At 30.2% G+C, this 12,401-nt stretch overlaps 1 protein-coding gene across 6 annotated transcripts in view; it reads left to right on the top strand.

Annotated features, from left to right (window-relative positions):
• Khc-73 (Kinesin heavy chain 73) overlaps window positions 1–12,401 on the top strand; it is a 126,740-nt gene that overhangs the window by 78,323 nt on the left and 36,016 nt on the right. For all 6 annotated transcript variants that reach the window (XM_087166321.1, XM_087166319.1, XM_087166320.1 and 3 more), the window contains 10 exons: window positions 515–655; window positions 733–916; window positions 3,002–3,164; window positions 3,243–3,389; window positions 5,411–5,557; window positions 7,787–7,936; window positions 10,575–10,748; window positions 10,968–11,125; window positions 11,651–11,783; window positions 11,854–12,097. In XM_087166321.1, coding sequence (XP_087022447.1) covers window positions 515–655; window positions 733–916; window positions 3,002–3,164; window positions 3,243–3,389; window positions 5,411–5,557; window positions 7,787–7,936; window positions 10,575–10,748; window positions 10,968–11,125; window positions 11,651–11,783; window positions 11,854–12,097 — 1,641 coding nt within the window. The remainder of the gene's footprint in view (window positions 1–514; window positions 656–732; window positions 917–3,001; window positions 3,165–3,242; window positions 3,390–5,410; window positions 5,558–7,786; window positions 7,937–10,574; window positions 10,749–10,967; window positions 11,126–11,650; window positions 11,784–11,853; window positions 12,098–12,401) is intronic.

Here is a 12,401-nt window from a genome sequence, read left to right as displayed (position 1 = left end):
AATAAGTATTACTAATACACAATGAAGCGAACCTCATTTATAGAAATCAGTTCAAATTTTTTTTTTGTTCTGAAATGTTCAGTTTATTTTTATTCAGAACTCTTTTTTTTTTTTTTAAATTAATTTAAAAAAAAATCTTTTATTTATCTTTTATGAATTAAATGCCTATTAATATTCGAAATTATGAGTAAACATAATACATAACATTTCAAGTATGTTTAATGTCAATCATAACAGGAAAATATTGCAATTTTTCTATTTTGATGACTATAAAAATCCATATGTGTAAAATATTTAGCATATTATGCAACAATTATCATGATTATTTCTCAAAATAATAGTTTAGTTAGTAATAAATAGTTTTCATGATGTATCGGATAAAACAAAATTCAGTTAACATGAAGTAATTATGATAGTTCCGTCAATTTGGCGTTAACGAAGTTCGACTCTGATTCGATCTGTTCGACTCTGTTCGACTAGATGGTATTTTAAAACTAGTTTGTTAATCCTTTAGACTGCAACAGCCCAGAAATTCCCGAAAGGCCACTCGATTACGACTTTGCGAGAGAGGAACTTATGATGAATGAGCTTAGTAATGATCCAATCCAGTCAGCAATGGCTGCTCTTGAAAAACAGCACGAAGAAGACAAGCAAAGTGAGCAACGCTCTTTATTTTGACTGCAATAAATCTTTGCTTCTTTACATTATAATGACATTCATTTCTATTTTTAGTTGCATTAGATAAACAGAGACAAATGTATGAGAGACAGCTTCAAATACTAAGGAATCAAATGTCTCCCGGTACACCTTACAGCCCATACCCAACCTTTGATTTGCTTGGTTTAGGAAAATACACCCCGGCTGGTACTCCCACAAGTAATGTGCAATCTAGGATGGAGCGTTGGGCACAGGATAGGTACTTAATAATTCATCAATTCCTGATAATACATCATCAAGTTAATTTACATATAAACCTGCTAAATTAATTTTTTATTAAGTTTAATTCTGCAATAGTGAACTGCCTGCTGATCCCAACAATAAGTACACAACAAAAATGGCAGTTCACTATATTCAATTTTTTTGGAGAATTATTTTCTAACATATGACAATAGTACATAATTTGTTTATGAATTATGACTGATTAAAGGCAGAATAAATTGTTACTGAAATGGAATTCAAAGTTAGTAGAAGAAAGCTGCTTCCAATAAATGCAGGGGTGCTTCGGAAAAAAAATCCGGACTTCCGGATTTTTCGCTAACCACGATTCGGAAGTTTCCAGTAATCCAAGCTCCAGAAATTTCAAGAAATCAGCTATCACATTTATGCATAAAAATTTTTGTATATTGTATTTAAAAATATTAGAACTAGAATTTATACTTGGCATCTCTTTCATTTGTAAATATTTTTTCTGGTAGAATAATAAATGTGATTAGAGATAAAAGTAAATTTATACGCAATTATACACTTAAATTATGCGGCATATAATTTATTTAGAATTTCATGTTTTGAAAATATCAATGATTTAATTTTATAAGGACATTATTTTTTTGAAATGCGTCATTAATTTTTTTATTAAAAAAATTTTCAGGATTTTTGAGTTGGGCTCACAATCATCCTTGTAAATGCAATTACAGCTTTTCCTCAACATAAATCAAATATTAATAAGCAAAACTGATCAATATTTGCACTTGATTGAAGAAATAAGTACTTATCGATGGACTACAATTCGATTTTAAGTTGAGTTTACCAATTTTTGTATTGACTATTCGTAAGGAATCCAGTATTTGATAGTCCTCATTTTCTCAAAGAAAAAAAAAATTCAGAACCTATAATATCGCTTTCGCTTCTGAGAGAAAAAAAATTGCCGAAATTTTTGTTCTTCGATATGGGAAGGAATAAGAAGGGGATTGTGCTGCAGAGATGCCAACTGCTCCAGACACGCCAAAATAATTATAAAAAAAACGGTAAATAACTGCAAAGTAAATTTTTCAAATATTTGACTATTTTTGCTTACTTTTTAAAAGGTACAGCATGACATAAGTACTATAAAGTGGTGAATTATATAAGCCTACGAATTATTTAGAAATAGTGGTGGATAAAAAGCTGCTAAATTGAATTTATTAAACCAAGAATCACAATTGATAAACTACCACTTTAAAATATATATTTGCAAGTTGGCATCGCTGGTGCTGTTTAACAACTTGTTCATTCTAGTTTAAAAGCAAGTAATATGTTCTAGAGTAATTTTTGACACAAATGTAACATAACAGAAATGCCAACATTTGCAATTGCAGCTCCTGCAAATTTAAAGTTGCAGTAATGCAAAATAAAGCTGAGGAAGAAAAAAAAGAGATTAAAATATCCATAAACAAACTACTAATTTACTAAGAATCCATTAAAAAAGAGGCTCAGTTAAAAACAATTCTTTGACAAAAGTAAAATATCTCTAGTAAATAAAAAGTAATTTTTGCTGTAATTTTCCCAAAGATTAAAAATAACTACCCTTTAAAAGATGATGTTCGAAACTTTTCACACCAGATTCAAGTAGTTCAAGTTTTCAATGTTTTAAGTAAACAAAATGTCTCATTTTTTGTTGATGTTTCTCTGTTGTTAGAAATAACCACACTTTGCTTCTACTAGCTACTATACATATCTGGTTCTGATGAAAAACATATACTAAATTATGTTTTGGCATAAAATGCTAACTAATTGGCATAGAATAATAAATAATTTCACTTTTACATACGTCCTATTATATTTTTGTATATCATTTTTATATGTGTACAATAGAAAGGAGCAATCACTATCTTAAAAAGCTGTACTAGATTATTTTTTGGTATAAAATAACTATTTTAGAATAATAAATAATTTCACTTTTTTTAAAGTGTTGTATTCTATTTCTGTTAGTTTTTTTTTATAACATTTTGTTTTATTGTTGAAATAGTTTTGTTTGACAATACAACTATTTTTTAGCATATATCATTCTAATTTGTTTATTTAGAGATGAATTATTCAAGAAAAGCTTGGCTAAACTTAGAGAAGACATAGTTAGAGCAAATGGCCTCGTTAGAGAAGCGAACTTTCTGGCTGAAGAGATGGGCAAGGAAACGGAGTTTAAAGTCACACTTCAGATCCCTGCTGCAAATCTCAGTCCCAATCGAAAGGTATTATTCCATTTTAATATTCTTCAATATAAATCAGTTGGTATTAACAATTTGAATAATGTTGTGTGTATTTTACAGAAAGGAGCATTTGTTAGTGAGCCTGCTGTATTAGTGAAGCGTCGTAATAAAAACGGCCAAGTTTGGTCAATGGAAAAGTTAGAGAATAAGCTTATTGACATGAGGGAAATGTATCAAGAGAGGAAAGAGAAAGGCTTGAACATGAAAGTAATTCATTTCTTTAAAATAGTAACTCAAAGAATTTTCTCTTAATTTAAAATACTCAGATATTAAAGCAAATCACAATTTATTTATAAATAAACGTTAACAATTTTTGAAAACAGATGGGACACTGCATTGTGTGTAAATTGTGACTGGTGCACATTAAATTTTTTGGGTCACAAAGTCCTCCATGTTTCCATAACAAATCAATATTTCTGGGGGTACTGAATTGGAGATTGATCATTCTCTGGTTCAGGTTAAAATTCCGATCTGCAGACACTACATTGAAATATCGCACCTAAAAACTTTCTGCTTTACGTAAAAAGTATGAAAAATATGCAAAATTTTAAAACCCTTTGCTAAGTTCCATGATTATATTAAAGTTTTAAATAAAATTTCAATAAATGATTGCAATAATGAAGTCAAGTCCCAATGACTGATTTTTCTTTCCTTTTTTTCTTTTCAAAGCAAACATAGATCAAAAAAGTGAGAAGCATTGGTTGTGCGCAAACTTTTCAAGATATACAAAGATCGTCAACAAATAGTCTCACTGTAGTTGGCAATATCAATAAAATTTTATTAAATTTTCTAAATTGCTTTTTTTTCTTGACAAAATTAGCAAGGATTATAATACTACATGCATCAGTTTCCAAAAATTTGCACAAACAACTTGTAAAAGCGATTGGATGATAATCAGTAGGATGTTTGCAGTCTTTACCAGGTTTGTGAATTAACGTTATTCGTGATTTTTGCCACATCGATGAGAATTGCATAGTTGGCCAAATTTTATTCGAAAATCTTAAAATAGTTTCTAGATGGGATGCTGAGAGGTGTTTAAACATACTATTGAGAGTTTTATCTGGACCTGGATATGTAGTATTAATTGCAGATTTTAATTCAGTTTTAGTTAGGGAGGAATTATAGTCATCACGTGGAAATGTACTGGAATAGGTCTAAGCATATATATACATATTTTTCAATTTGAGATATGTAATTTTGAAAATTCTGAGTATAATTTTCTTTGCTGGAAGCATCGGAAAATTTTTTCGTTTAAAGTATTTTCTATTACTTAAAGTTTTACGGAGATCTCATTAAAAATTAAAAAGACAGGGAGCTTTTTCAAAAGCAGAGGTACCTTCAGTTTTGAAGGACACTAATCTTGCTAAATAAACCTGGATAGATAAGTGCCCTTTAAAATAGAATTAAAAGTACTCGGCTAAATATACGAAATAACAGTATTTTATATTGACATAGCTTAGAAATAATTTCCACTTGTTATTATAATCTGTAGTTCCTGTATTCTTTTATTACTCTTTCTCTTAAAATAAAATAATTTTTTTTTTCTAAATAAAAAGGGAGACAAAATTTTTACAAAAAGAGCTGGGAGGGTGCATTTGACTCTGTGAAGGAGCAGCCCAGGGTTGCTCACCTTTCTGAAAATGCTTAGAGAGAACACTGCATTTGTTGAGTTGAATGTATATAATTGTATCTAATATTTAGGCACATATGTGCAAACAAAGTAGACATGTACAAGCTTGTATGTGCAATATATATGTATCCTATGTGTGTATATACAATGTATGAATGTTCCATATGTGTACAATGTATGTCCCATGCCTATATGTAAGATATATGTATGTCCCACGCATGTACAATTTATTTATTCTAAAGCATGTGTGTGTATGTACAATATATGTGTGTACATATGTGCAATATAAGCATGTCCACTGTATGCATGTACATCTATACAATACATACATGTATTTTACGTAGGTAGATACATTTGACATGCAAATGCTGTACATATATACATTCAAAATTTATATATTTTACAAATGTATGTACATATATTGGACCTACATGTTTTGTACATGTGTACATGTTCATCCAATGTAGTATGTATATGCAATGAATGTATATCTAATGTATGTAAGTAATGTACATACATACATTGTATGTACTTACACTGTATGTTTGATGATAAAAAAGAGATATTGCAGAATTAATGTCTTCTCCCTTTTCTTCAGGAAGGCTTGCCGCCTAAGGCTATGGATCCATTTTACGAAAGTCAAGAAAATCATAATCTCATTGGTGTGGCCAATGTGTTTTTAGATTTCCTTTTTCATGATGTAAAATTGGATTATCAGGTTCCTATTATTAGCCAACAAGGAGAGGTATCTATATATTTTTTTCCCTCTCTCACTCTCTCTAAAAATGCAATGTGCAGTGCCAAAAATTAAAAAAAAAAAAAAAGAAATGGAACACCCTGAATAACTTTTGATGTACTGATTGGATTCTTCTATTCTAAGACTAGATATGGAAAATGACCTAAGTCTGAAAAGGAAAATTTTTTCAGGAGAGCCCAAAAAGGAAAAAAACTCGCATCTGGTACTTAGGGCATTTTCCATTTCACACCTTTGGGCTCATAGCCAACAACACCTTACATAATAACCTAACTTCCTTGTGTTTAGTTTTGAAAAACCTTCTTAATTTTGTTATTTTTTATCATAAAAATTTACCTATTTATTTATTTTAATCAATTTTCCACGTACTCGAAAATATTTTATTGATGTTAAGATTTTAGATGTGGAGAACGAATAAAGCAACAAAATGTAAGCAAAGTTATTTTTCATTAAAAAAAAATTTTTTGCAACTAAATACAATATAACAAACAGCACCATACTCTTTTTATTTTGTCTGGTGCAGTTGTCTGCCTAAATCAAAGCCAGTAGAGTACTTTAAGACTTGTTAATGAGTACTTTAAACATTCGTCTGCACCCATGGCGGCGACTATAGTAGCAAGGTATAACTATTTCAAGTAGGGCAAGTTTTGGATCTGTTCGGAGAGAGAAAGGGAATCTTTTAGTTCGGTCTATTGTGTTAGCCCTAGAGTGAAGAGAAGCTACTTTCTCAGAAATGCAATATTCTTATTTCAGCATTTTATATAGCAGCAGACGGCCTCAGACTTTGTGGCGAGGGGAATTTTTACCGTAGACAAACTGTAATTCTGTCACTAAAGCAAAAAAGAAAAGAAAAGCAATGAAAATGTCCGCCTGAAACGCTAAAATCATAGTAGACATGAACTAGATGTCTAGTGTCTTTTTACTGAGAGCTGATTGCACTGAATGGTCTCTACTTCACTGTGCATGAAGCATTGTAAAAGTGCCATTCTCTCTCAATGTTTAGTTTGGTTTTTGACAGATTTTTCCTTTAACCTTCCGTTAGTCGCGCACTTGTTTCCGACATGGTTAATCGCGTTGCACCTGTGAGGTGTTTCTGATTTTTTGAAAGCCAAATGAAATTTAGTCTAGTTTAAATAGTTAATTGTTACCAATTTAAGACTCTTTAGAGAGATAAATATCAAAAAACTTATTTACCGAAGTACCGAAGATAAATTTTTCTTGCTCCCGCGTCGGATCTCTTCCTCCATCACAAGATGTTCAACTAATTAACGCAAGAAGGTTCTGCGGTTTTTTACTCCGTAACCATTTTCTGTGTATATAACTTGACCATTTATACCTGCTACGTTGAGTAGGACTGAAAATGAGATAAAATATATATTTTTAATTCATAAAAATATTATATCCATAATACTTGCGTCAATGGTCGCGCTGCACCAGAGGGGTGATTTGAGCGGTTCCAACTCTCCATCGACATGTGCTAAGGTCGGTTTTGCACGGACATTTGAGTAATCCAAAGTTAGGAACATAACATTAGGCTCGACCCCCGGAAAAATCTATTGACGGCAAAGGAGGTGAAAGTGCAGTAGGGATGCACCTGTGAGGTGCGCGCGACTAACGGAAGGTTAAAAAAAATGTTTTTTTTATTTGGTAGTTAGGTCATTTTGCATTTCTAGTTCTCAAATCTTAATGATTTGAGAGCTTAACACTAAAATTGAAAATGATTTAAAGCAGGGATTATTTAAAGTTAGGAAATAAAATTTTAGAAAAGTTGTATAGTTAAAATTCCGACCAATTTCGTTTTAATTAGTATTTTGCCACGTGAAGGTCATTACTTAAAATTTGTTTAAAAATTTGTATACATTACAGCTAAATTTTTTTCCTTCTACAACTTAATTGCTTAAAATTTTTTTTCGCTATGCTTAAAAAGTTCATTCTCGAGATGCGATGAAGTATGCAAAAGGTAAATTTAATGTTAAGGAGTCCCGAATTTTGACAGATTTTCTGGCCAATTCTGGACCTTATTTCCCAAATAGCGACTAACCCCCATGTTTTGATGGTTAGGAATCTCAATCCGTCATAAAAAGAGTATGTTTATTCAGAGAAAGTACATTTTTGAGTCAGGTTTCATAACTTGAAATATCTTTTACACTCTCATTATAGTTTATTATTGTTATTATTTTATTTAAAACAAAAAAGTTTATTTATTTTTTAATTCTTCAGGTTGCTGGTAGACTTCATGTTGAAATTTGTCGGATAGAAGGTAGTTTTGCTGATAATTTAGAAAACAGTGAAACGGAGAGTGAAAGGAGCAGCTCAGAAATAAAAGATGATTCCAGTGATAATAGTACTGGTCGTCAAATCACTATACAAGTAATACAGGCTAATATATTTGTGTACAGGCTTTGTCTGAAAAGTAATGTCAGTGACTTTATTCCGAAGATAATATTCGTTACATTGCCTTTGGACTGGTTAGAATTAGTACTGAAGGGAGTGCTGCTCTACCTTCCTCTGAACTTAATTTGTTGCCGATTTAAACACCCTAAAGTCACTCAGAGATTTTCTTGTTCGTGCACTTAAAAACTCCCTTGTCAGGGGTCTGTCTAAGTTTTTTTTTAGAGGTGCATAATTTGTGAAAATTTAAAATTGTATTAAAAAATCAACACAAAAATATGGAGAATTAAGAAAATATTTTCAAAAATTCGCACTACAAATAAGAATTATTTATGACTGGTAAATTTCTATATATTTTCCCCCATATATTCAAAAATAATTTTGCTATTGTAAAATCTTGGGCTTAAAATTGTACCCAAATTTAAAAATCCATAAAAAATCATTATTCATAGTTCAATTTCAACTTGAATTTAATAAAAACATGCATTTAACAGTACTAGCGCTAAAAGTTATTTTCATTTGAGAACATTTTCCACTAGGTCATACAAAAAAAAAAAAAGTTCACAGAGAAAAAAATGTTTCATTATAAATACAGGTTTGTTAGAATAAATTTACAGTAATGTTTAAGATAATGTTTGAATTTTGACTTCCTGTATAGTTTATAGAGGGCTCGTCAATTCATAAAAAAAAAAACTCGTTGAAGAAAGAAAGCTCTCTTTGATATGGCATAAGCGACCAGTTAGGCTTACCACAATGCACTATCTGACCAAACACGTGCTACCTCTTCGTAAAAGACAGTTTGCAGAAAAGCTCTTTTTCCATAGATTGCAGCGAGAACGGGGTTTGCATGAGAACTTGCTTTTTTAAAAGTTTTTTGTAAAACTACCGATTTTCCTAAAGTTGAATTTGCGATGGTGCCACTAAACAGGTAATGGTAGTATATTTTCCCTGGACAAACTCCTGCTTAAAAGTGTTTTATTTTGGGACAGTTGATAAGAGACTTGTCGCAAGACTAAAAGACATTCTGGAAAAAGTCTTTTCTCAGAAGTCTCACTAGAAGCAATAATGTCTAGGAGACGAGAGGAACTTATTTACTTACTTTTTACTGTGTTTTTCAAATTAATCAATAAAGGGATTTTTTTTAATCGACCCACTGACATTACTTTTTAGACAAATGCTGTATTTATACTTAAGATTATTTTTATAACTTTCTTTACCAATTTATTTATCATAAATGTTTTTTTTCCAAAATTTTACTTATTCATCATTTTTATGTAAAATATTATTTCTACTTTGGAGATTTAATCTTGAGTTAAAATGAGTTTTTTCATCCTTATTTAGTTTCTGACTTTTAAGTTTGTTTTAAGAATACTAGACATTATTTTTTTTTTTTATTTCAGTATATCTAAAAATTGTTTTCTTTAAAAAACTTGTTATTTTTACTTTTCAAACTATACTTAATTACAGGGTATCTTTTTTTCCTGATAAGAATAATTATTCTCTTAGATATTTTGATTTTTAGCTTTTTTCCTGATTTTTCCTGATTTTCATAACGTACCATTTTCATAACATTAACTATGAATAAAAATAAGAATTTTAAAATGATGGATTTAAAGAATCTGAAAAATGTAAGCATATTATTATTTATTACCAAAAGCAGACGATTATTTAATGAAACCGATTGCTATTTTCTCTTTTAACCAGTGATTCTATTATGCTATGAGGTTTTTTTTTTCACAATAAATTAATTTCCTATTCAATAAATTAATTCTACTCATTCATAAATCTGAAGATAAATATTTTTTAACGAAAATTCAATTGAGCTATTCTTTATAGTCTGCCTTGTCCTTTTAATATTTATGTTAGCACTTCTTTTTACTATCTTTTCTGTTTAGTAGATTCAAGTCTTCTTTTTATTTAATTTGCTTAATAAGTTTTCATTTTATTCTAATGTTTTCTTTTTTTTTCTTATTAGGGAAGAAATATATTGTGTTTTTTAAACAATATTTTTGTTTTATCCTAGTTAATTTGATTATTTTAATAAATGTGTTTTTAATAAATATGTAGTTTTAAATAAATAATTCCAAGAAACTGAAGCAATAAGATATTATTCGCTTAAAAAACTTTTATCAGCTTCAAATATAGGCAAATGGAAATAGTTGTTTGTGATTTTCCTTTTTTATAAATATAGTTTGGCATATGTATACTGTACAGAAATTTCCTGATTTTCTTTTAAAAATGTTGTCCTGATTTTTTTCATAAACCCTATGCAAAGACTGCTATAGTTATTTAATTTTAGCTTAAATATTACATCTGTGTTTTTAAGATTTTTATTGTATAATATGAGTAATAACTATTATTATTGAGTAATAACTATATAACTCATATTTTTGTAAATTGTCAGTAGAAATAATGATGTTTATCATTAATCTGTCAATATCTGTATTTTTAAATTTAATTTCATCACATGTTTTTGTAAAAATTAAAGTTCTGAGTTGTGTTTTTGTTATTTTTGCACACTCATGATATACACTCATGACACTAATGATATAAACTATGCTTTTTTTTGTTTGGATGGTATATTTATCAGCTATTCACTGATTTTCTTACTCTTTAGCTTTCAATTAAATCTGCCACTGGATTGCCACCTTCTCTGTCGAATTTTGTGTTTTGCCAGTATGTTTTCTGGGGTCATCCAGACGCCGTTGTTGTTCCGCCCATAGTAAACCCTGAGTATCCTGCTTCAAGGAAAGGAAAAGATTGCATGACCTTCAAATTTGAACACATTCAGGTAAATGAATAAACTATCTTCAAAGGTTGGTAATTGCAATGTAATGAATTAAAAAACAATAGTGTCCTTTTTAAATTTTATTTCTCTTTTATTTTTAATTGTTGATAAGTTGGTTGTAATCAGATATTAATACCCACTGCATTAATTTCTTTGTGAAATAGTCCAAAATTATTTTCTCAGTCTTGCTGCATTACCACAGTTTGATTATTTTTGTTTTAGGAATTCGTAGTTAATGTTTCGGAAGAATTTATCGAATACTGCACTGATGGCGCTCTTTCTATCGAGGTCTGGGGTCATCGAAGTGCAGGCTTCAGCAGCTCAAAGCCTGGTTGGGACTTAGATGTTCAGCTAATGAGGTCCCGGTCATTAGCAGACAGGTGAGTTTTAGATTATTATTTTTATATTCATTTTGCTATTAATAATGTTACGTCGCATTTTTTAAAAACACTTTTATTTTTACCAAATACATTCATATTTGTATAATACATACATTCATATTCGCTCAGGGCATGAATGTTTCTCTCTGTGTTTTGTTCTCTGATGTTCTGTGATTGTGGCCCATCCTATAAACGGGTATCTGTGGTGTGCCTACTGTTGCTCACCACAGTGACTTAGGTTCACAGGTGCCCACTGGGTAGCGTTAAGTGAGCAACACTTCCGGCATCTTCCGGGGTGAAGAACGAAAGTTCAGTGCCTGCCATAAAATTTTTTGTTTTTAATTAAGCTTTCTAAATAAAGAATAAATTCACCATGTGTCGTTTTAAAAAAACAAGAGGTCATCAATGAAAATTCACCTTTTACTGTACTGTAGAGTAGATCTGTTTACTTTTCTTCAATTAGAGTGTTTCTTTTCATTATTCAACAAAATCCAACAGTGACATTACATACACTAATTTTTTTAGGTGGTCAGAACTGATCAGAAAAATTGAACTGTGGGTTGAAATTCAAGAATTGAATGATATGGGTGAATATGCAGCTGTGGAAGTCATACCAAGACCTGACATCGCAACGGGTGGTGTTTATCAACTGCGTCAGGTATTTAGCAAACAATTGTACGTCGAAGGTATTATTTTCTACTCCTGTTCCTCACTGTTGCTCTTTTCAGGGTCAACAACGTCGAGTGATGGTCAGAGTTAGGCCTGTACACAATTCTGGAACATTGCCTATTATATGTGAAGCAATAACTAGTGTATCCATTGGAAGCATATGCTCAAGATCCAAACTGCAAAAACCTTTGGATTCTTATCAAGAGGAAGATTTGACTCTTTTACGAGAGAAATGGTCGGAAGCTTTAATGAAAAGAAGAGAGTACTTAGATAGTCAAATACAAAAAATCATCAATAAGAAAGGTTAGATAGTATTATTTTTCTCAGTTTTTTGATTTCTAGAAAGCTATGATCAACAGTGAAAATGTACTGTCCAAATGAAAAATATCATTTATGAGAAATAATGGTTAATCCTGATGGTTTTTAACGATAAATAGTTGCTTTTTGTTTTATTTCTTAATAACTGCTTTAAAAAAAATTTTCTTTTTTTTTTTTGGAATGATGTAAAATATTTGCATTTATTTTTCAAAATTATTTAGAATTTATTTTTCAAAATTATTTAGAATTTATTTTTCAAAATTATTTAGAATTTATTTTTCAAACTCAT

The sequence above is a fragment of the Parasteatoda tepidariorum genome, chromosome 6 (genome assembly GCF_982258835.1).
Source record: "Parasteatoda tepidariorum strain Cologne lab strain chromosome 6, Ptep-v5.0, whole genome shotgun sequence".
NCBI lineage: Eukaryota > Metazoa > Arthropoda > Arachnida > Araneae > Theridiidae > Parasteatoda > Parasteatoda tepidariorum.
The sequence above is the reverse complement of the archived record's forward strand: the minus strand, read 5'-3'. Positions and strand labels throughout refer to the sequence as shown.